The sequence below is a fragment of the Acyrthosiphon pisum genome, chromosome X (assembly GCF_005508785.2).
Source record: "Acyrthosiphon pisum isolate AL4f chromosome X, pea_aphid_22Mar2018_4r6ur, whole genome shotgun sequence".
Lineage (NCBI taxonomy): Eukaryota > Metazoa > Arthropoda > Insecta > Hemiptera > Aphididae > Acyrthosiphon > Acyrthosiphon pisum.
The window spans coordinates 61,547,414-61,572,070 of record NC_042493.1 but is presented as its reverse complement, the minus strand read 5'-3'; the positions used below and the strand labels follow the sequence as shown (position 1 = coordinate 61,572,070).

Here is a 24,657-nt window from a genome sequence, read left to right as displayed (position 1 = left end):
GCCAACTCACCCGTTGCCTATCCACGTGCAGCTCGGTCAAGTTGGGATCGTAGAGCAATTTTTCCGGGTCCAAGTTCACGGGCGACTGTCGTCGACCCTTGTTGCAAAGGCTCCACTCGGGGTTTATCAGGCCCCAGAATGCTGGTCCTGAAAAACACACATTTATTGCATTAAACGTGTTTGTTATTATATTAGATAGGTACACATAGGGTTTTGAAATATTTTATTTATTTGAACAAAAATTTTGAGCTATATTTAAAAGTGTATATCTATAAGTATACAGAAAGAGAACATTTTTAAAAGTATGATTATTTTATTAAATGCTTATAAATAGTTAGTAAATAATAGCCAACAGGGACCCAATATTGATAAGACAGGGATAAATTAACCGATAATATAATACAATGTCTACCTAATATAATATAATATAGCCACTAATATTGTAATTCGTAAACCTTGGTTGATAAGTCTCATTCATTATCGATATATTCTTTGTTTAACCACTAATAATCATTTATTATCTATTATAGATAATTAAATAAATATCCAATACTTTAAAAAATAAATAAATATTTTTCATCTTTTAATTGAAAAATTTCAAATAAAATGTTAGTAATTTAGAACCCTAGATGTACACTTGAAAATTATACTATTTTGCGCACGAAACTGATTATGCAATTTGAGGACCGAACTGTGCACATATAAGTGTACAACCTACACTGTAGGTACGTCATTAACCCTAGCGTAAGTATATAACTTCAACAAAACAAAGTGGTTCTCCTGTCGACCCATCTGTAGGTCTATTTGCCTCTAATTCGCAAGACGTAATATGTCTTTGTATTTTTAAGCGGGATAATTAGTTTTAGTTTCAAACTGAATCCTTAGCGCATACATATTATTGTACAACTACGGAGACGATTTACTCGGAGACGATTTAGAATACACTGAACAGTGGGTGTACCTCAAATGTATCATTACGACATTTGCGAGATTTTTCATAAGCCCTAACTAGGTATAGGTTACTTCCAAATAAACACAACCACTCAGGATCGTTACATAAATGGATAATATAATTTATATGTAACGTGGGACGGATGGATATAGTACAATATTTATGAAATAATTGCAATTATTAATAGTGGAACATTCGAACATTATAAGCACGTGTGTGTCATTTGTGTCAATCAATATGGTATTTCACTATAGGCGCAAAATAGCGTTTGAGATTTGGTGGGGTAGGGGATGAGATAGAATCGTATTTTGATATTTTTTGTTTCCTATTGTTTAATTGTATTTTTGCTCAATCGGGTTGCAGCCCAATCCCAGAAAAATCAAATTGCATGTGTACATAATTTATATTATAGTAAGTTATTTTAGAGTAAATTGTATTATCGTAATCATAAATTATACATCAATAATTATTCATTATGGAATACCTTAATCTACTTAAACATTTGTTTTAACAATTAATATAATATCTATAACCCGTAGTATTTGGGTTTTGTACACGATTTAAACAGTTCGGTAAAAAGTTTATTGAAACAATAGGTAATTCAGGTATATATAAATTTTAAATTAATAAAATACTAACGTTTTATGATTAAACTTTAATCAGTATACTAAATGCGTAACAACATTTCATCACTAAATAATAAAATAAAAATAAATGATTGTATAATAAATTGGTGTTTTATTAAAAAATAAAATATTTAAATATACTATACAGACAATTATTGACTAACAATACAATAGTATTGCACTTTAAACGAACAATAAGTGAATCAGAGTGGATAAAACGGGAAACTCGGTCTGCCATTTTGGTTAGGTGAGGTAGGGCTTTATTTGAAGATCCTATAGATATTATGTAGGTTCCTATATAATGACAGTGTAAAAGATTCTGTGTGAAAGATACGAGTTGATCGGCAGCATCTATTTATAATGATAGTTTATTTATAACTTTATAAGGTACCTATTTTCAAAATGTGTTTAATTAAACTGAATTCTTTCAAAAATATTGCATATGTTAGCGGTATGCCTATTATATTACATCATATCATAATATCGGATATATTATATTATTATTATTTTTTTATTTTTTTTGTATAAGTCAGTAATGACGTACTGCGGAATGTCGAGAATAATAAATACGCTCGTGCTATAAATTTAGATTTTTTAATAGATTAAAATTATTCTAAATATTTTTGAAAATTACGTTGCATGATAATATGTACGAAGATAAAGTAATAACAATAAGCGTGGTGGCATAAAGATGGAAAGTTATAAATGTCTGATAGAAATAAACTCAAAAGGAATTAATAGTTACGGCAGCGATATTATTATATTTTCCAAAAACAACGACCACGCGTCAGACCCTTTAAATTCTGTCACACCACCCACACACCCACTCCTCTCACCCGATATAACGACTGTATCTCGCGGGACCGCTCACCCCTTGGCGGGTTGCAATTCTCGGGTTGCAGATCCTCTACGGGTCAACGTCCAAAAATGTGACGTAATAATAATACAATACCCACTCATGGCGTGTTATATTAAAATAATAATAAAATGTACCACACCCACTCATGGCGCGTTATATTAAAATAATAAGTTTTAGGCGGTGGGTGATGTCATTGGTTTGAAATCCGTCAGGTGTGTCGTCGTGAATCGTTCTCGAAACGTTACGCGGCGCGCTTTTCCGACTGGACCTTGGTGTAGGTCAGTGGTAGTGTGCGGGAAATTAGTGTCACGGTTGAATGAAAACAAAAAAAAAACCCAACAAAAACGTCGGTGATCCTCGGATTAGGCACTTCTATATATCATATAAACGCTACACGTATGCATTATATATTATTTGTATATAATACCGTCGTTGCAGTGGGATTAACCAGCCAGCCAGCCGCAGGCTCTATATAATATATATATATAGGTGTACATACCATATACCGTGTACATTTGACTCTGTACGAGTTGGTAATTCGACACGTATTTTACTGCGTATACGAATTAAATAAACTCTAGTAATTTCGACCGGAGCTTAATCGGTTCGAACACGCCCCCCGCGGGTATTTATACCTATTATTATTTTTCTACACTAGCTCATCCGTTTGTTTGCTATCTTAGTATATCATCTATAATATTACAACCTAACTATAACTAGGACATGTACATTTAATACGATATTGAATAAAGTGGCATTTATTTTTTATGAATTTTATTTAAGATGATTTCCAGGATTTTTCAAAGGCGTCGAACAAAAAAAAAAAAAAAAAATTAAAGAAAAACGAAGATTTTTACGCAAACCCTATTGTTGACATTTCGACAATAATCGGAGATACTTTAAATTTTCACCAAATACTTGCATTAGAATTTTCTATACGCCATTCAATGTTTAAAATATTTTGAGCTATTTGTATTATAGGCATAAGAAAATTAATATTTTTTACTAACTTATTTAAGTTTTACTTTGAAATTATTGACGATAAAAAATTTTTCGCTTTGTTAAAATACTTAAAAATGGAATTCACGCTCCTCATAAGTTATTGTTAATGGAAATAAAAAAAAAAAATTTACCCGATTAAAACTTGTACCTAATATAATTTTTTTATTTGCGTCTTAAGTCAGAATTTCGACAAAATTCGTCAAAGTGATAACAATTTGCAAATATTTTGAGTTAGATTACTTGTAATTTTTCTCTATATATAGAAAAAAGTGTATTGGAAAGTAAAAATAATTTTTGATGAGCATTTGAGAATGTTTATTTTATCATTTTCCATACATGATAAAATTTTCAAAATATTCTGACTCCATACGATCATACTACTTATAGACATTTTAAATTTTTTATTTATTTTTTTTATAATTGTCAATACAATTTGGGGTAAAATGGTTTGAAAATGTAAATAAAAGTTCTTCATACATAGTTATAAAACAGTTAAAAATAATAAAGATACATTGACATGATTTTTTATGTACGCATTTAAATTTTTAAGTATACATTTTTTGAAAGTTCACAATCGCTCCTTCAGTTAAATATCTGAGAAGACAGTCCCCCCGTTATCTTTTCCATATTACGGCTATGATTATAGTAATATAATAACTTAACCCAACCTATCCTAAACATGAATATACAACGTATTGATGAAGGTATAATCTACCTATAAATTTCATTTGAATTCCAATAAAATGGTATTTGTTTTTCCTATTTCGATTTTTGTTTTGAATGTCTGTAGGTGTTTATATTTTCTGTGTCAATTGTCACTATCGTTAGATTAGATTATTTCCAGCCGATCTTTAATCGTGTTCAGCTTGTATCGTAGTTTAGGCGAACATTTATATCATTATTACAATTTTTGTATTGCACAGTGTTGTAAGAACTACATATTATATTATATTTACCCGTTGTCTATACAACCATGCATGTACAATATATAGAGGTATGTGAGGAATTACATACCTATAAGCAACTATCACCATTTTCATACTACGACATGAGTGGGAGGTTAGGGTCACTTAACTTAATATCAAACATCTCCTTAACCGCTATAATATATAATACTCCTCGAGAGATGCAGATGATAAAAGAAACGAAGTCGCAAAGGTACCGTTTTGCGACTGTACCTACATTTAAATGTTACTCAGTGCACGTTTTATATTATATTCTATTCATTAATGATATTTAACAAGCATATATATACCTTCGTTTATATTCCTAAAAGTGAACCTTTGAAGAAGAAGAAATGTATACTTATGCAAAGGTATTGCAGTTAAATATAGCAAAGCAGAGATTATAAACCGTTGTATTTCATTGCTAACGAACTTTTATACAAAATGTATATTCTTTGTCTGAATCAATGAATTCAATATTTGTCTCGTTCAGAATAAATAATAAAAAAAAAAAAACAATTCAAACACTCAAAAATGTCTTTTGCACCCCACTCAAAGATGCTGGGAATTACGATAGCTCGTGCCACGCCGCTCCACCGACCTTTTGAAAAAGGCTTATAATCGATAGATTAATTGGTCCACCTAAATAATGTGCAGCCAAAGTTAAACCACCGTGTTTATACCTACAGAGTATTTTATCTTTAAATGGCATGTTTTTTCTTTTTTTCCTGTAATTGTCATGGAATTTATTAATAGTTTAGATTTTGATGAACGAGCAGTGCTTGTAAGTGGCTTTTTTTTGTAATTTATGTTTATCTTTTACATTCAATAACCTGTATTCATGTGATATCTTCTGGAGAACGTCATAGTTTATTCCGAGGAGATTGGAAAACTTAAATGATCGCAAGACCGATCGATATAAATAATAATAATATTAGTTTGATGTACTTATAAATTATGTTATAATTTTCATTAAAATATAACAAAAGTATATAGATACTACATACAATTTTATTTAAACAAAAAAAACATGTAACACAGTAGATGATTGGACAATAGTATATATCGTCATTGTACATTAATGGATGTGTTAAATTTGAACTCAACGATAATATATTTGAAAAATGGTTCTGGGCGGAGACGGCGTGTCAGCATTAATTATTTTTAAGGATATTTAATTATATATTTGTATTGAGTTCATCCTTTTCTAATGACCGTATAATAGTCAATTTAAGTGTCACATAAGACATGTTAAACGTTAAACTTTGTCATATGTGACACATAAATTGAATATGTATACGGAAATAAAAGTAATATATTATAGTACGATGCCCTAATTATTGTTGACAGAAACATGAAATATATTAAAATATAAAATCTAATATTATATTATAAGTATTTTATACTAACTTTTAAGGCATAGGTATATGCTATCAATGAGTTCGTGGTACCAATAGCCTGAGGTTAAGTGACTATTAATAGCTGGTATTACTAGGTAGTCGAAATATATCAAACAATTAAATATGCTTAGAAAATAATGTACTATAAAAAAAGTTTCATGTCCATATGATTAAAATTTAAATGAATCACAAGTAATTAAAATAACTACAGTAAAACTTCCATATAACGGTCACCGAAGGGACTGTAAATAATGACCGCTATTTAGAGGTGACCGTCCTATAAAGGTGACCGTTAACAGAAGTTTTACTGTACAAAGAGTAATAATAGTTATTTTTCGCTATCCTATTGCCTATCAAGTAGGTATCCAATTTTGTCAACATTTTAATTTAAAAGTTCTGTGCAAAATCATTCAATAGTTTTTTTTTGATATTTTTATTGTTATTATTTTTATATTGTCCCTACTGCTAGAATATCTTATGAGGAATCTCGTAATACGTTGACAAGGCGAGTGATCATCATTTAGCTAAGCATCTAAAACGAGCAAAACGTAGGTATCAACAAAATTATTAATTACACATGTGATTTGATAGATTCAAAAAGATTTCTACGCATGAATTAATTTCATAATAGTAAGACAATTATATACGTATTGTTTTTTATTTAGCGCAAAAAGCAAAATATAAAAGTGGACAAAATTTAAAAAAACATCAAGACAGGTAGGTACTTACAATAATAGGATGACCTAATTATTTTCCAAACATTTCAATTTGTTACAACGTTCCAGTTCACGCTCGCGAAAAATCAATGCTAATTAATCAAATTATTAGAATTGAAAATAACCAGATTAAAATATCTGCCGCCGTACGTCCGATTTTTTTAGAATTTTTTTTTAAATTTTCAACCAGAAATCCAATCAAGTACATTAAATATCCTGTATAGTTTCAATATAAACGTTAAAACTTAAAAGTATCAATATAAACATTCAAAACACAGCCTGGTCAAACAAGACAAATAAATATTGTATCACGGCATGATGTATAGGCAATATAGCTACATTACTGTGCAAATTGAGAACAATCATATAACGTCTTTAATCACTAATATTTTATTATATTATACACAATTTATTTATTATGTCATACATAATATCTCGTTTCTTAAGAAATTTTAAACTACCACAGAAGATGTGTCCCGTTAATATCCTAACTTCTGTTTTTTTTCAAAAAAGAACACCCCTCTCCACTTCTACTCTAACTGATTTGATTGTTCTTTGTTCATTAAAATCAAAATCGCATGCTGTTTTAATATACATATATTATTAGAATATACATTTTGATAAGTTAGAAACTACTTTGAATTGGGTACATAAAAATGTTCAAAAACATTATCCAACAAATGTGTAACAGCAAAAAATTGGGGGTTCTGATATTTGAAAGACATAGCTAGGTTTGTGCAACCAGAAGGACACTAGCCTTAAGTTGTACGACAAATCTCAAGAATTTGAAAACTTAGTGTCTTTAAATAGATAGGTTTATTTAAATATTCCAAAAATCCGATTTAAAATAAACCCACAGATTATTAAATCAAAAAATGTGGGTGAGTATGCTTGAGGTGAATCACCCTAAACATAGATAAACATTAAACATATGCAGTACCTACCTACGTATATATACGAAGATATAAGTCTATTGAATAATAATGTTTCCTGTGCGACGGAAGTTGCCCAAATACCGTATAGTTTCGACATGCGAATAATAAAACCAAGTTTTTCTTTTTTTTTTTACTACCTACGCAATCATCTGACGTTTCCTCGCGAAGTCCGTAGTCTCTCCGACTCCACACACGCACTTCCCTATCACCCTGTCTTTCTTACGCCCAATATTTTTTTTTTTTTGCTCTTATTTTTTTCTCTTCACTTTTTTATGGACCGTCCCGCTATATAATAGACGTTCAGTAAACCCACCGCGGTCGCGCCGATGCATATTTTTATTTATTTATTATATAATATGCGAGCGATGTTGCGGCACAACAAAACGACAATAATAATAATAATAATAGTAAAAAAGCAACGATGACGTTCGGTTACAACTACGCACCGTTTGCCATAAAATGCACGACGGTACACAATGGCACGCCGTATAATATACTTTGCTCGGTCACATTTTTTTGTGTTTTTTTTTGAACATTTTTTTCACACCTATTTCGTTTAGTTTTTTATGTTAACATAATAAATTTCACATACATAGATACACTCTAGTACTAAGTTTATATGAAAAAAAAAATAACATACGAATATACTTAAATATTAAAATATACTTATAATATATAACAATGCTTCATGACTGCTGTAGTTGAAGCGATTTTTAAGGTCCATTCGTTTTGCGCAGTTTTCGAACATTTGGCGGTTAACGACGTTGTTTGCTCATTTAGTTTGAATATTTTAATGAATCGTTAACGTTGTATCTAATAATATTATGATATAGTAAGTTATGCGATTATTTTCAAACACCTATTATAGGTACCGTATTATTAATATAATTTATTTGTTTTTCATGGTTTGATCACGATGATACGTATAATTTAGTATTGTTATCTATTTTATTTAACGACGTGTTATATGTTTTGACAATTTAAAAAATATATACTACTGAATCGTTTTATGTTTGAACTTTGTACCTTATATATATGTTACTGTAAGTTACGAACGCGATTATTTTCAAATATCTAATATATTATTATAATTATTGTGTATATAATTAAGTTGACATTTAACTAATTGGTGTGTTATATTTTTTTAAACTATTTAAAATAAAATAGCTTGGGGATACTTAGATCCGAAAGACACAATATAATGTAATAATGTTTATCTCGTGGGTATCAATAAGCAAAATATATATAGCATGTAATAAAATATTTTAGTTCTACGTGTTTTAAAAATACCGCTGTCTAGTATATATTATTATAGTAGATTTTAAAAGCATCCGAATAAAATTACTTCATCTTATGACTATTCGAACGGTAAGACTAAACAAAATGTTTACTGCGATGAATGTCAGACTCAAGAGTTAAATATCATATAAAAAAAAATAATAAAAATAAAAATAATGGCGTCATTTTTCTATTGTTGTAAAAAGAAAATTCACCTGTAGGCTGTAATAAGAAAATAAGAAACTCTTAATATGGTGAAAAAATAACTATATTACAAAATGCATTATTTAACGATATTTTATTATAATATATAATTAGTTCTAAATTTAAGTATTATTAAATTTAATAACTCATTAAAAGTAGTTTACTCATTGTGTTATATTAATAATATAAACAAAAAATTACTACTCTACAAAATCAAACCAGTATTTTTAAAAACGTTATTTGTATTTTATTTTTTGTCGTGTTAAAAATCCACAATTATAAAAACATAAAAAAACTATGTTCAATTAAAATTTATAACTAACTGTTAGTTGATTGTACTATATTATATCTTTGACATATGGTATAAACTTATTACATAAGTTAAGTACTTAAGTAAAAAAAATGACATTTTTGTCTTATACTTTTATAGTGTAATTAAAATAAAACATTTTAAGTCAAATTATATTAGGTTCAAAACACGTATGTCTAAACATAAATAATTTTAAAATGGTCTTAATGTCTTAGGTCCAGTTTAGTAATAATTTTAAATGCATGACCTAATAGCGTAAGTTATATAAAATAAAAATCCAATTATCTTAAGGTTCTTAAAAATAATGAAGAATTGATTTTAAAGTTCTACTTAATATTTAACATAAAAGTTGATACAATGAATATTAAATTAAAATAGTTATCAGCCCAGACACTATTGTCTACGATTTTGATTGATTTTTCAATGTTTTGCTTAATCTTCCTGAAAATTGGTCGTTTTTGACTTAAGAAATTTATACTACACTCCAAAGATATTAGGTGCCCAACAGTTTAGGTTTGTTAGCGAAAACTGAATTCAAATTATATATTGAATTAAATAATTGTATCGTTTTTTTTTTTTTTTTTAATTTAACGCTGGTATAAACCTACTTAAATTAAGTTTAAGTTGATTTATGTGAAATTAAAAATACATAACATATCATTATGCAACAGCGATTTCGATAACGTCAGCTGTAGTTGTAATCAGTTGAAATTTTTGAACGATAAAATTCAATAGAAACCCGTGTATTTACGAATATATTATGTGTGAGTAATTTTATTTCAAAATTTATATTCGAATAGCTTTACAACGATGTGACGAAAACAAGCTTTGATCCCCTATATATTCCCGAGAGCTGACCTGTCCGGTAAAAATGGTCTGAATATATCTCAACCAGTGAAGTTTAGGTATACACGATTTGGACCACTAACGCTTTTGGTCAGTGATTTATGGTCATCAATAGTTGTAGTGGTATGCACATATTATTATACCGCCCAGACTCTTCTGCAAGAATCGTCAAGTAGATATAGAATGAATCAGTGTAGGTACAGATAAAATAAAATATTTTATGAGTGAAAAGTTACATAATATTAAGCTTTTTAAAGAAACTCGATGTATTGTTTTCTTGAGAGTTTTCATTACATTTTACACTAACAAATATTTAAAAATAAACACATTTGCTATAGAATATGCTTATATTTTTGCATGCAACATTATTTTTACAATACCATTAATATTGGTTTAATTTAACCAAAATATTTAAAATACTGTAATATAATTTGTTTTGAAAATAAAATTCAATTATGTTTAAGAATAATTTATAATTTATATTGACGTTTTATTGCAATAAAGTTAATTGCAATAATATATTATGTGTGTGTAAGTAATATAACTTATAATGTAATATAATATAATAATAAATATATGATATAGGTATCAAATATTCATTAAACAATAATACCTAAATGTCATTATGAAATAGAAAAGTTAATTACAGTGATTATATTTTTCTAGATTTCAATTTAATTATAAAAGTTGCCTTGTTTTTCATTTATTTCAACACAACAAATGTTATTGATAAATACAATAACATTAACAATCCAATACATGTCATGGTACGTTTTCATTGTAGTTTTAAGGATATTAACTTTTTTTTTTTGCCTTTGAAACTTGAAAGCTTTTGGTTTTTAAGTCTATTACTTTTTGTCATCATTTTGTCGTTTATTGAAACTGCCTTTTGCCGGCGGAGCTTATTTGACATAAATAATTTATATTATAATGAATTGAAAATATATTAGTTTCATCAATAGTATGACAAAAACCAGATTTTATAACCGAACACTGTGTTTTTGATACTCAACGTAATGCCTTGTTTGTTATAAAATTCATGATAATTAAATATGTGCATTGTACATTATAAAATACCTGCGATAGGTATAAGGTTTAATATTTTATGTTTCGATTTGGTGGGCAGCAGCTGACGATATATTTATGTTCTCAAGTAACATATAGAATAATAGAATCTATGGCATTACAACGACGAAGTAGTACACACAATTTTCGTGGTTGACATATCGTTTAACAAGATGACTGCCTTGTGAAACGAATGTAATACATGTCAAACCAAGGCTGGAAATCGAAGTATTTTTCCAAATTTTGGTTTAGGTAATGGTATATATTTCTCCGATTTGAATTTTTTTTTTATTTCACTTATAGTTTTCAGTTTCTAACGATTTTAACCGTAATTTAAAATTGATATACCTACATTAATAGTTTTAACTTTCAAGTCCTTAGTAAAAATGTTCAATTATTGCTCTTAATATTTTACTTTTACTTGCCAATGTCGCCTTATAATACTCAACTATTTTTGAGTTATTTATTTGTATCTAAAGAATTCTCCATGATAGAAACTCTATTAAAAATGAGAGTACCTCTTATAATAAAATGTACTATACTCAGCCCCGGTTCATAAGACTATACTAAGTGAATATATGATACTCAAAGTGTCTGTGGCGACTGGAAAGATCATTGAAATTTGTAAAGCATTCAATTTATCGAAGACTCAAAACTGTTCTTAACGTATATACCTACGGTCTACAGTCAAGAGCACAGAAGGGCATGGAATGTAATGTTCACTAGGTATTATAATTTCAGTACACGTCCTAAAAGTCCCTCCTGAAAGTATTAGTGGATTTTTCAGATAAATTTAAAATGATTTATATTTTTGGGAAATCATTGATTTTACTACCCTGATTCCAAACATAAATAATTTCCCAACATGACAGTAGTAAACGACTGTGTGCATGACATTCTCGCAAAATCTTTGTTCAAGAAAACGTTGTCAACATCTACTTAATTTTAATCCACTAAAAAAATATAAGAGTGTATCTAAAAATATAAATTTCACGAAATTGAGTAAGTAACCTAGTTCATTTGTTAATTATTTTATTTTTTCTTCATAATATACGAATGTCTATAATATTATGCATGTCATTTTGGGATTTTCATTTAAACGACTGTTGAAACGCCTTCATTTCAATACTTAATATTATATACCTGCGTATACCTAATAGTAACCTAACCTAACATCGATTTTCCACGGCATGGACACAGTTATATCATGGCAATACTCTTGACTTTTGAGGCACACTGCAGCATAAAATGTTGTTCTTCTCAGAACGGAGAAGTGTTCTTTTTTACCAAAACAGGTTTCACGCCCGGGATTTTGTCATGGGATCGTAGTTTACTACGCGAACCCGTAATTCGAGCGGGTCGGGCGGGTGGGTTGATTTATGCGCGTGGGACATTTAGGGGCGTCTGCCAAACCACCTAAACAGTAGTTGTTGCAAATGATAAAAAAAGTAAAAAATAAAATAAAATAATGCGTTTGAGTTTCGGGGTTTTCCGTGACGGTCGTGTATACGCACGCTATCTCACGAGTGTGTGTGCGTGTGTGTGTCGGTGTTTGCGGTTCAGTGACCAACGGTTTATGAATGACTCCCAAAGTGGCTTTTACCGTTTGACAACCAATCCGTTTTAATAGGCCGACGACGGTGCGAGCGGGGAGACGCGCAGTTTTTAGGCGTTTCGCTCACGATTTCTTTTCTCCTGCCGTAAAAGGGTCGCGGGTCTACCGCAGCGTAATAATAATTATATAACGAGAGTAAAAAAAAAAAACGGCGAATACAACAACAACAACAACTACTCGCATAACTACCTCCGCCCGGAGTAACAACTTTTTGATATACTAAGCCAATTCGAAATCGCAATTCGACGTTTAAAATTTATAGTTTTCCCCTTTCGCGAGTAACGTATAACGTCGCGCTATCAATAGAAATGCAAAAGTTTCGTATCCAATTAAAACGCCGAAATTATTGTTTTTCAAACCACACGCGGTTTAGCGCTTTGTACGTGTCTGTGGTTATATGCTTTATTGGTATATCCGGTTTCGTTTAACCGGTAACCGCGGCGGCTGTACCGTTCATGTGTTCCGTATATTAATCGTCATCAATTTACAATGATATTGTGTTAAGTTCCATTAAGTTTTCGAAGGTTACGACACGTTGACATGACCTTAGGTCCTGCGTTATCTCTTTAACCATACACACTGTATGACCATACATCGGTGATATCGAAATCGAATATCGATATTGCGTGGTATTAGAAATAATTTTGAAAACGGTGTATTCAAATAAATTTTTTCCAAGGACTGTTCTAACCTTTTGAATTTATCGGAATCGATTTCGGTACTGGTTCTCTAAAAATAAAACAACGGTTCCGGTTCGTTTCTGGTTCTTTAATAAAAAAAAAAATTAAGGTACCGGTTCCAAATAGTTTCGGTTCTGGTTCCAGAAAATGTCGGTACTGAAAATTAAAATAATTTTAAATACCTATCAGTAATGCGGGTTTAAAATTAATGGTATGAGAAATATTAGAAAACTCATATTATTATATACATAGATTCCCACACAGCATTTTAATATTTCCCAACTATGGTATAAATATTTTCAAGAAAACAATATAGTTGTCAAAATATTTGAAAAAGTTGCGTAAATAATAAGGAAGTATTTTATTTATACTTTTTGGCCAAGAAGTTCACTTTTAAAAAATATTTTGTAAAAAACATTAACAAAACATTTTAGTCATATTTTAAAAAAAAAATATTTTTATGGAAACATTATAAAAATATTAAGTCAACATTTTTGTGCAATATTTTATTATTTTATGAGAATAAAATATTTACAGAATATTATTAGTCAAATATTCATTATTCAAGAACTCCAATATATTTTCAAAATATTATGATCTTCCAAATGCTGTGTGAGTTATACACAAAACAGTAATACCTTTAAATTATGATAAATAAAATAATTTTATTTTTGAACCTAAAATTACCTTTTTAATTTTAAAATTCCTGTTCGGTTCTGGTACATTATTTATTGAAATAAAGGTTTCAGAACCGATTCCAGTCCCTGATTTATTCACCTAATACCAATTCAACAATACTTTTAGTAATACAAATATGGTGGTACCTTTGTATTACGAAAATTGCATTAAACTACTGTTCGGCCGGCGGGATAATTAAAATTTTTAATGATGTGTATTTTTTTCAATCGATTGTAACGTTAAAAAAAAAAAAAAAAAAAAGAAGGTAGCTAAAAATACTCATCTGATTACGATAATATTATATATTATTATTATGCACCCGGTATCGGTTAAGTTTTTAAAAGCCCACACAATATCTGGGGCTGGTTTAGCCGATTAAAAGTAATCACGCCACCACTTCCCCAGCATTATGCGCTTATGACGTACCGATTGCGATTTCAGAGAGATAATAATATGCCCTCACTCACCGAATAATTATAATAATTGTATAGCACGCGACTGTAGTTGTAGTTGACGTACAACCTATCGTATGGTATAAAAATATATATATTCGTTTTGTAAAATAAACTGTTCTTTTTTCCATGTAAGTACCTTGTTCTCTAGGAAATTGTCAATCGAAGACGTAACCACATCGCGTGCATCTCGTCTCGACGGGTGAAAATTCGGAGTTTATACGCGTGTTTAACGATGTGATTATTGGTGCGAAAATCACAAGACAAAATCTCGACGACTCAAGTGTCAGCGTGTTATTTTGTCAAGAAAACCATGTGGCACTTCTTCACAAAACAATATAATTTCGCTAACGACCGAGTACAATAATTCACAAAGCGCACGCCATCGTTTTTCTTTTATCGGTACATAACCATATAAGTGATAACTGATAAGTCATAATAAACTACCTAAACGAAGGGCTCCTTGCAACAACCGGACAAGTCGCAGTATTTCTAAACTTGACTTTTCCATGAAAACGATATCATGGAAGAATTAGGTATCTTTATATTATTATAAAGCCCCGTTCACACGATCAAATAATTTGTCAAATATTTGATGTATGTCAAACTTCAAATATTTTAGAAATGGTTCTAAAATATTTGGAGTTTGACAAACGTAAAATATTTGACAAATTATTTGATCGTGTGAACGGGGCTTATTGGTATAACAACCATATAAACAAGATTATTTTTTTGGGATTTATCATACATTTCACTGATTATTTTCTGTGAGCATAAACGGGATAAAAGATTTTTAAATGGTCGCCCTGGACAGTTATTTCAATAAATGAACTTGCCTGATTGTCACAGAGAGCCCTACATTAACAGTGTTGTAATCTGCTGCGGGTTCATAGACACATAAATAACTTAATAAATATATTATTGTGATATTTTACATAATTTTAAGGTGGAAACCGAATTCACTTTATTCGTAGATCGTAAATGTCATTACCGTTGATGTTACTTTTTACGAAATACAGTGGATGCTACTTACAAGACACACGGATATAAGATATTGGTCATATATTATAGTGAGCATATTCTATAGTGAATATTGTAGTTTCGTTTTTATATTTTTATTTTAAAGCTAGTAATGGTTTTAAAATTGTAGATTGTTTGTGCATATTTAAATGTTCATAACTCGCTTTAAAGTTAAAATATAAAAAAATCCTAAGAAATTTATTTATTTAGTAAGAATATTAAAATTTGATAGGTTAATGGTCGATTCGCTTTAATATTAAACTTAAGAGAAGGTTACATCCGTGTACATAGCATAGCAAATTGTACGTTCTGAATAATTAATTTATCTAGTACTTATGATTGAAATCAGGGTGAATTGACCTATACTCAAATTAAGAAGTAAGAATATTTACTATGGAATTTCATTGATTTTTTAAATATTTTATTTTTAAGGCGTATTTAAGACGGATACAACTTATGCACGGGTGTTGCGTCATCTTAATCGTGATATTAAAAATGTTACTGTACAATATAATATGTTATTACACATCCGGTAGACCACAAGTCGATGGTCCAGACGAGGTAAACCACATAATATTATAGTGTATTATTTTCGCCGATCACTCATGGTTTCTTCAGATCGTGAATATAATAATTTGGCTTCATCAGTTTTCAAACGTAGACTTACGTATATTATTTATTTTCCTCAGAGATCGTCACAATCTTTTATTACATATTATAACTCCTATTCCTTAAATGGCATATACATTAATAATCGGACCGGCTCATCGCTTAAATAATTATGGTAACGACGACGAAGACGACGTAAGTAACCGATATATAATACATTATACATATTATATATGTGCACACGACACACGCACTCCACACACAGACGTGGTAGTTATATTATTATTATTATTACTGTTAGTATACAACGTGCTTTCAGAGTATAAATTTCGGTAATCAATAACACAGCTGCGGTATACGTAAACTCACACACCCATCACCCATCACCCACACACACACACTAATCATGCGTGTGTGCGTGCCTATAATTTACCAATCTTGTTATTAATATGTCATGCTTCATGTATGATGTTCCAGCTATAATAGACCACCGTAGGTAAATATAATATAATATATAATAATATATAGAGACCACACCCTGCGGAGCTGAGGACACCTATCCACTACCCACCCACCCACCCACCCTACCGTATCCAGGAAAACAAAAACAGAAAACTAGCCGGAAAACTCCGCCTAATATAGCCCCAACACGCAAACCATCAATTCGCGTACACCCCCGTGACGTCATTATTGTGTGCGGCTCGACGGTTTCGCTTGTCCGCCGCGGCCGATTAAGAGTTTAAATAAATCATCGAAACTCATCGGGAGGGCTGAACAACAAACTGTCCATATATAAAACGAACGCAGTGGTAGCGAGTGGAAGGTTTTTTTTTTTGGGGGGGGGGGGGGGGGTAGGGGTAGCCGAATGACGGCGGAACGGGTCGATGGAAACGGCTGAACTTTTCGGCAAACCGTAGTAAATAGTATCATGACCAATTTACCACCATGTATATTATACAATATTAAACACCATTGTAGTTTATCTTTAATGCCAGTTAGGTGTGTTTGTTTCGGATCTAGGAACCGTGATTAATAGTATAGGTATACCTGTGTTAAAACCGGAAGGAATCTATACCGCCTAGATGCTGAAAATCTCGAAACCGGAAACAGTATTTTTGAGATATTACACTGAAATAGCCACCGGTAAACTGCCATAATCTATGACGCCCATGGATGTATATATATTTTTTGATTTCAATACAAATTGGGAATTTTAATTTATTATGTTTATCATTTCAAGTTTTTTGACGAAAAAATTGCGTTATTTTTTTAATTTTTAAAAATAATATAAGTGGAGTACCTAAATGAAAAGATTTTATTATAATATTTTAAATAATTTATCAAATTACATTTATTTTGAAATTGACCTTATACTTTTATTTGAAAATATTGTTTTGGATTTTTAATTTCATATACATATGAATACTGACCTCCACTGAGAAAACTCGTATGGGGGCCCAAAATATAATGATATATAAAGGTACTAGCTTATCACTCACTATAAAAATATGAAAAATATGACAAGTTAAACTACTTAAGTATTTGTGTATAATCATTGCTATTTGATTTACTAAAACAAGGCCATGGATGAGGTTTTTTATCTATACTTTAAAAAACCGATATCAAAATCAGAACCAAAAAATAAAAATCACATTTTTAAAACCAGAACTGGGACCGAAAAAATAATAAATATTTCAAGTCCGGAGTCATTTTAATGCGATTCGTGTATATAATATAATATAATGTTACACGACATAGATGATGGTCTGGTGCGCAGACGGACATCTGGGACGCGGACCTTTGATATCAAGCACCCGGCACATCGGTACGCTATAATATCATACAACCACAACTACACGAATATTATTATTATTATATTGTTGGCGGACCGATTGAAAAATATATAATATTATATACGTAAAATATAATACGTTCAACTTTATGTATACACACACACACGTGTGTGTGTGTGTTTGTTAGAGAGTGTTATTTGCCGGAAGGTTTTTTCATTTCAACAAAACTGATGGAGAAGAAAATTGGAAAACACGCGGTGCGCCGAGGTGAAACATGTTTTCCTGTGCGCACCGTCGGTGTTAAATCGGTTTCACCACCGCCGGGTGGATATAATAATTTTTGATAAACTTATAATAATAATTGCTTGTGCCTAAAATAACGGCGTCTGAACTTGCAATTTTCCTCAGTATCTAAGCGTATTTACGATGATATGAGTTTACACTATATGGTGTGTATTTTTAATTTTAATTTGCGTACGGCGATCAAGCAGGCGTAACGAGAATCGATCGTATAACTTGAGTAAACAAGTAAATACTGCAGTAAGTTTATCCAGCGTGTTATCAAGACGTGAGTTGATGTAATGAAATCCAAAAATTAAATCACAATCGACCGTCACATTAAATATATTTTAATCATGATAGGTAATTGATATTTAAGTCCATACTTAAGAATGATTCGAAAGTTTGGTTTAGGTACATTATAATTTATTGTAATAATATATTAACATACGTAATACTATATGTACCAGAATGTTATATTATCTACTTATTAAATAATATATTTTTGTCAAGTTGTATTCTATAGTAATAATTATTGTACCTATATAGATATAAATTAAAATATAAAACGTATATAGTAATAGGTATATCAAAGTGAACAAATTTGTCTAAGCATTTAAAACTATAAGTAAATCCAAGGGGTGGCCGAGGGGCTTTATCCCACCCAACCACTCCGTTTATAAATGTTATATACTTATATATTATATTGTTATCTATACAATTAATAATTCATAGGCACATCTTAAAGTAGGTACATAATATCAAAATTTAAATGAAATTATTAATAATGTTATAAAATCGTATCTATATAATGTTATCCATAGTCTAATATACATTAGAATTAGAATTATATTTTTTTTCCTGAAAAGATGTAGCCCCCTTCCCTCTTGTTTTAGATTTTTATATCTGTGACTGTTTTAAACGGTATACAGGATATTGGCATATAAGATATTATGATGTAGCGTTTTCCAACAATTTGAAAAATTTAAACGATTAGTCAAATATTTTATCAGGGGAGAGCATTATATTATTATAATGATTAGACTTCTATTAAATTCGTCATCAGCAGTATAAAACAAATGTTGTAATACCTATTTAAAATATAAATTTATAAATTTTATATATAAAATATACGTACAACTTTCTTGTATTGTTGGTATTGAAGTAAATTTCATAGAATTTTCAATAACTTCCAAAAGATCCAACTCAATAGTACTTAGCTAAGTACTATATAGTTCACCGATACATCTCTAATTTTGGGTAGAATTGAACATTTTTAAAATGTAAATAAGTAATATATTTTTGTTGAATTAAACCAATACATATTATTTTTTGATTCAATAATTTAATAGCCAAGTACCTATGTAACAACTATGAACGGTGTGTATTGAGATAAAATTTGATTAAAATTTAACCTTCTGAACTTTGATAAACCTAAACATATACTGCCAATTTGGGTCGATTTTTTCTGAATTAACCATACTGAGATTCGGTAGTCGTTTCGATTTTTAACCGCTACCTTTTTTTAACTTGAGATATATAATATCGTCACTGTGTCAGTATCGATTGTTTGCAAACATAAATTCTAAAAACGGATCCGCGTACACAAAAACTATACCATCTCTGTATTATAATAATATAGCTGGTACCGGGACATCCTCCCGCGAGAATTCCCCATTTTAAAGTTGTAGGTTAATGGTGTTTACATTATACTATACTACCGTTTTAGAATAGTAAATCTTCGTGTGACATCACGCAGTATATTATTATTTGCAAATCCGGAGAGTGAAAGTCTATAGGTTCTATAATATTATATTATATTGTATAAAATCAAAAAGCGATAACTCAATTTGTTTCGCTAAAACAAATAATTAATAAACAACTATAGGGAGCAATTTTGTTATTATAATGCGTGTACATCAATATTGTAATAGCTTTTCTCCTTATTTTTTCTAAATATATTTCTTATTTTTTTTATTTTTTAGGTAGGTACGCATAAATTGAGTTGTAGTATAACATCTGCGACAAGAAAGCACTCGTTCAACGGCAAAATATACTTTCGTCTCCGAAGAAAGAAATATTAATTATTATTTTCATTATGTTTTGAGACTTTGGAGGGGCTGTGGTCAGGTGTTGCACATTATATTTCGGTGGTTTCCGCATATTAGAGACGGACTGCAGCTGTACCATCGACAATTCACATTGGAAGTATCCCAATCATAATATTTTAATGTCCAGAGCGCGTCCTCCGGAATAAAGTATCACCCGAGTGGCCGAGTACGTATTGAAAAAAGGTCATCAGCCCGAGTGCGTCCCTAGTTCATTTAGAGTTACTACCCAGGTCCCAGTGTGTACCACGAATAGATGAACTGTTGGCTTACACCCCAAAAATATTTGGTTATTAATTTATTATTATATTATTTTGGCTTACTCCCATTTTTTCCAAGTTTGGGTGTGTTGGATAAGAAAAAAATATTTTTATTAGTAGGTATCTACAATTCTTCTATATATAGGATGGTGGTATTTAAATTCTATTCTTTTGAGAAAATCTAATTTAGATATTATTTCATTAGTTTGAAATTTCTTTTGAACGATATTTTAATGTTTTAGTCGATATTTAGTTTATCTTAAATAGGAAACTACAGTTGCGGACCGAGGAGTGAGGACGCACTTGCAGGGGGCTATGGAAAAGGTAAAAATTAAAATCGGGACACATTCGGGACATCCCCTTCGAATACATTTTAGAAGCAGTATCGTTGCGCTATTATATAACAATACACATAATAATATAATATGATATTATTATACTTCCGGTCGGACGTGCAGGTTTTCGGTGTTTACGCCGTTCTCATAGAACGGTCGTTCGCTAAAATAAAAATAAATAAAGTGCCCCTACTTTCATTTCTTCCGTCTGTTATACGCCACGCGTGTTATCGGATTCTCGGTTATTTTTTTTTACCATTATGGCCGTCAATGAAACGTCTACTAACGAACGACCGCGATAAACCACCACCACCCAAAACACGCGATAAACAGACAAATGTCCGTAACGACCGTTAAAAAGTGTACGTAAAAGGGAAAAAAAAATAATACGCCGACAACCGATTCACCTCTCCGCGGTATATAATATATATACGGGTACCTAGGGAACTCAGTTTTGTGTTCGCTTTCCGAGTAACTGCAACATAACAATGTATGGCTTCTGTTATAATAGTATAGGTATATCGGTAATCGAATACAAGTCCCATTCAGTGGTGAAATTGTCCGACCGTCGCGGTAACGTTGTTAGAGCAGCAAAGTTGCGATATGAAATTCTATGGTGAGGCGGTGGTTGTACAAAAAAAATATATATATTGTTATATTATTAAATAAAAAGTGCACTACGCGGACGGTATAGGTATATAATATAATTTTCTATTCGACCATTTGGATATAGACGGTGGGCCGCCTTGTTTTCTCGTTTTACCGTAAGCTTAGGTCATACAATAATATCGGTACTAACTACAGTAGATTCTATTATTACGTCAAAGTCGATATATCGATTTTTTTTACTTCCTCTTGAAGTAATATTAACATTGCATTACACTAGACACCTACTCGATATGTTTCGAACTATTTTCTATTTTCCTCGAGTTTCGACGTAAAAAGAGTTTAATTTATATTTTTTGTATGGATACAGAGTTATGAGTATACCAAATCGTGTCCAACATCGTATCCAGCACGTTTAACGGCGCACGACACAATTGCGCATGCCCAGAATCGACAGTTATCAGTTCTACGTTACCAGTTGTCATAAACCACCTGCAGCTGATTTCGGACAGGGTGTATTTGTGTTGCGTTCCGTGTAGTTTTGAATGTGTACTTTGTGGTGTAGATATAATTTTTACACGATCTGGCATAGGATAAAATATACACATATAATGTATATATATTTAATACTTATAATATATCTATCTTCTCTAACTTTATAAATGTGAAATGAAAATCTCTCTGGAACTCTGGAATTACTTATCGCATCTTCATGATTTTTTTTTTAACGAAAGAGTATATCATGGAGAAAGTTTTTATGAAAGAAAGTTTTAGAAAAATCAACCGGAAAAGTAGGGAATCTGGATGTCAAAAATACAACAGTTGTGCAATCTGTCCAAAAAAAATTAACTAAATAATTAAAAATGTAGTTTATTGTCAGCAGATTAAAATAATAATAGTGTATTATAATATATTCGTTGTTTTTGGTTAATCGGGCATGTCTGTTGATTTGTATTATATTTTTTTGTCAATTTATAATATATATAAATTAATGTTTGTGGGTAGATTAGACCTCTGAGAAGAAGATGGGATAAATTAAAAAGGGTTAAATTTGTTTTTTTTATTCGTTAGATTTTAGTATGGTTAGGTTAGGATTTTGTATCTATTAATTGATTATATTAATCCATGGTAGGTGGAATTAAGTAAAAACGACAAACTTGGTATAACTTTGATACTTTAGAGTTAAATCATACACTTACGTAAAACAGCACGGGGTCCGCGATCTACCGCAGGTAGATTGTCTACCTAATAATATACTGCTGCGAATCAGGATTTTTATTTCAGGCAACAGAAAAATTAAGATAAATTTTGAACACCATACACCGAATATTTAATAACGAATTGGACAAAGTTTAAGTCATATTATAGAGTTGGTACATTTAACGGGTAACCAAGTGCACGTGATCAGCTAGTATAATATATATAGCGATAGCTACACAATATAGATTAATATTATCTAATACCTTAAGATTAATTAGATGTCACTATTTAAGGTGCAACTTTTTTTATATAGGCAATTTTAATGACGATTTGAGAAGATTAACTAACTTTTTTAAATCTTAAATATTATATTATATTAACTCTAAGTATAATATAAGTCTTGACAAAGGTCACATATCAGAACTATGATTGTTAGTCATGGCGTAATAATAACTGCGAGACGACTGTATGAAAAAAAAAAACGGTTTCGCACGATAACGAATACGAATCACACAAGCACTTCAGTCATAGTTTGGAAACCTTATTAAGTTTACATGAGAAAAAAAAGATAGTATAATATTATTATATACTTCACTATGTTGTAATATTTTTAGTCTTCGATGTAATTTTTAATACAAAATAGTATTATATAATAATATATATTGATTTTATCTGATATTTTTATGTTTTCCAAACTTAAAGAACTTTTTAATATAATTATGATATCAAAAAACAAAAAAAACAGAACACTACGATACAGAAAAAATGATTATGTCATCTGTATTGTGTAAAAACTTGTAGGTTTTTCAACTGTGACTCAAAAGCCCGAGTAGTTGTTATTCGCACAAAACTGTTTTCACAAACAATTTAAGGGTGTGTGCGGCGCGTCATCTCTCAACATATGATAACGGTAATACCCAGCGACCCTCATGGTGTATAATATGCGAATTATATATGTAAATTTTTTAATTGTCCCTTTGCCGCCGTAAAACCGTTAGACCGTAGGCCGCGGCACTTGACAGTAATCTACGAGTAAGGACGAACGACCTTGGCTGCCTGAGGGTGGGTTTTGGTGGCGGAATAAACCCCAGTTCACGGGGGTGTGTGTCTGTGAATGCCCCGACAATAGTAACGACCCCACACCCATGGTGCCACTTTGGTTTTAACTTGCCGTTCGCTCCAGTGAAATAAATAATTCTAGCTCGGTTGGCATACATTTATACATTACTATTTACTATCATTTGAAACGGTGCTCGTACTTTACGTGGCACCGCTACGTAATAATGGATAACTCTTATTTTATTTCAGTATAAAATGTACGTGTTTATTTCCATTATGTATATGAATGATTTATATTTTACAGTAGAAGGGAGGGGTCCGACGACCAGCCGGTCATCAGGATCCCCGTACAAGAATATGAATATTTTACAAGGTTAGATACAATTATTACGGGATGGGGAAGAGACTTAAACACATCGGGCCCGCTTATAGAAGTGGTGTCCGCTCTATGTGTCTCGTCCGGAAAGCGTGGCCATAACAGGCGCGCTTGGGGGGGTCTATGTATATATAGTGGTCCTGAGAAAGACCGTTTTCACGTATTCCCGTGGTTATCCGACGGTATTAGCCATCGGCCGGGATGGTTCAGCTTCGATGCCATTGGAGCCGATGTCACCGTGGTCTCGGTAAAACTATTACGGCGTTGCCCGTATTTACGATTTGGCGCGGATTGTCAGCACTTCGAAGACGTTCGTCAGGTGTCTATGAGTAAGACAATGCCTGATAGCCGATTGGCCCTGAGTGGTGCTGAACAAAATACACGCCGTCAGTCATATGGTATACCATAGGCAACCCGTACTTCGTTGCCGGTGTGGTCTATGTTGCCGGC

General features: G+C 31.0%; 1 protein-coding gene across 1 annotated transcript in view; it reads right to left on the bottom strand.

The window, feature by feature from the left end:
- The window catches only part of LOC100167576 (carbonic anhydrase-related protein 10), a 267,663-nt gene that overhangs the window by 69,475 nt on the left and 173,531 nt on the right, over positions 1–24,657 (bottom strand). The window contains exon 4 of the mRNA XM_029487972.1: positions 11–147. Coding sequence (XP_029343832.1) covers positions 11–147 — 137 coding nt within the window. The remainder of the gene's footprint in view (positions 1–10; positions 148–24,657) is intronic.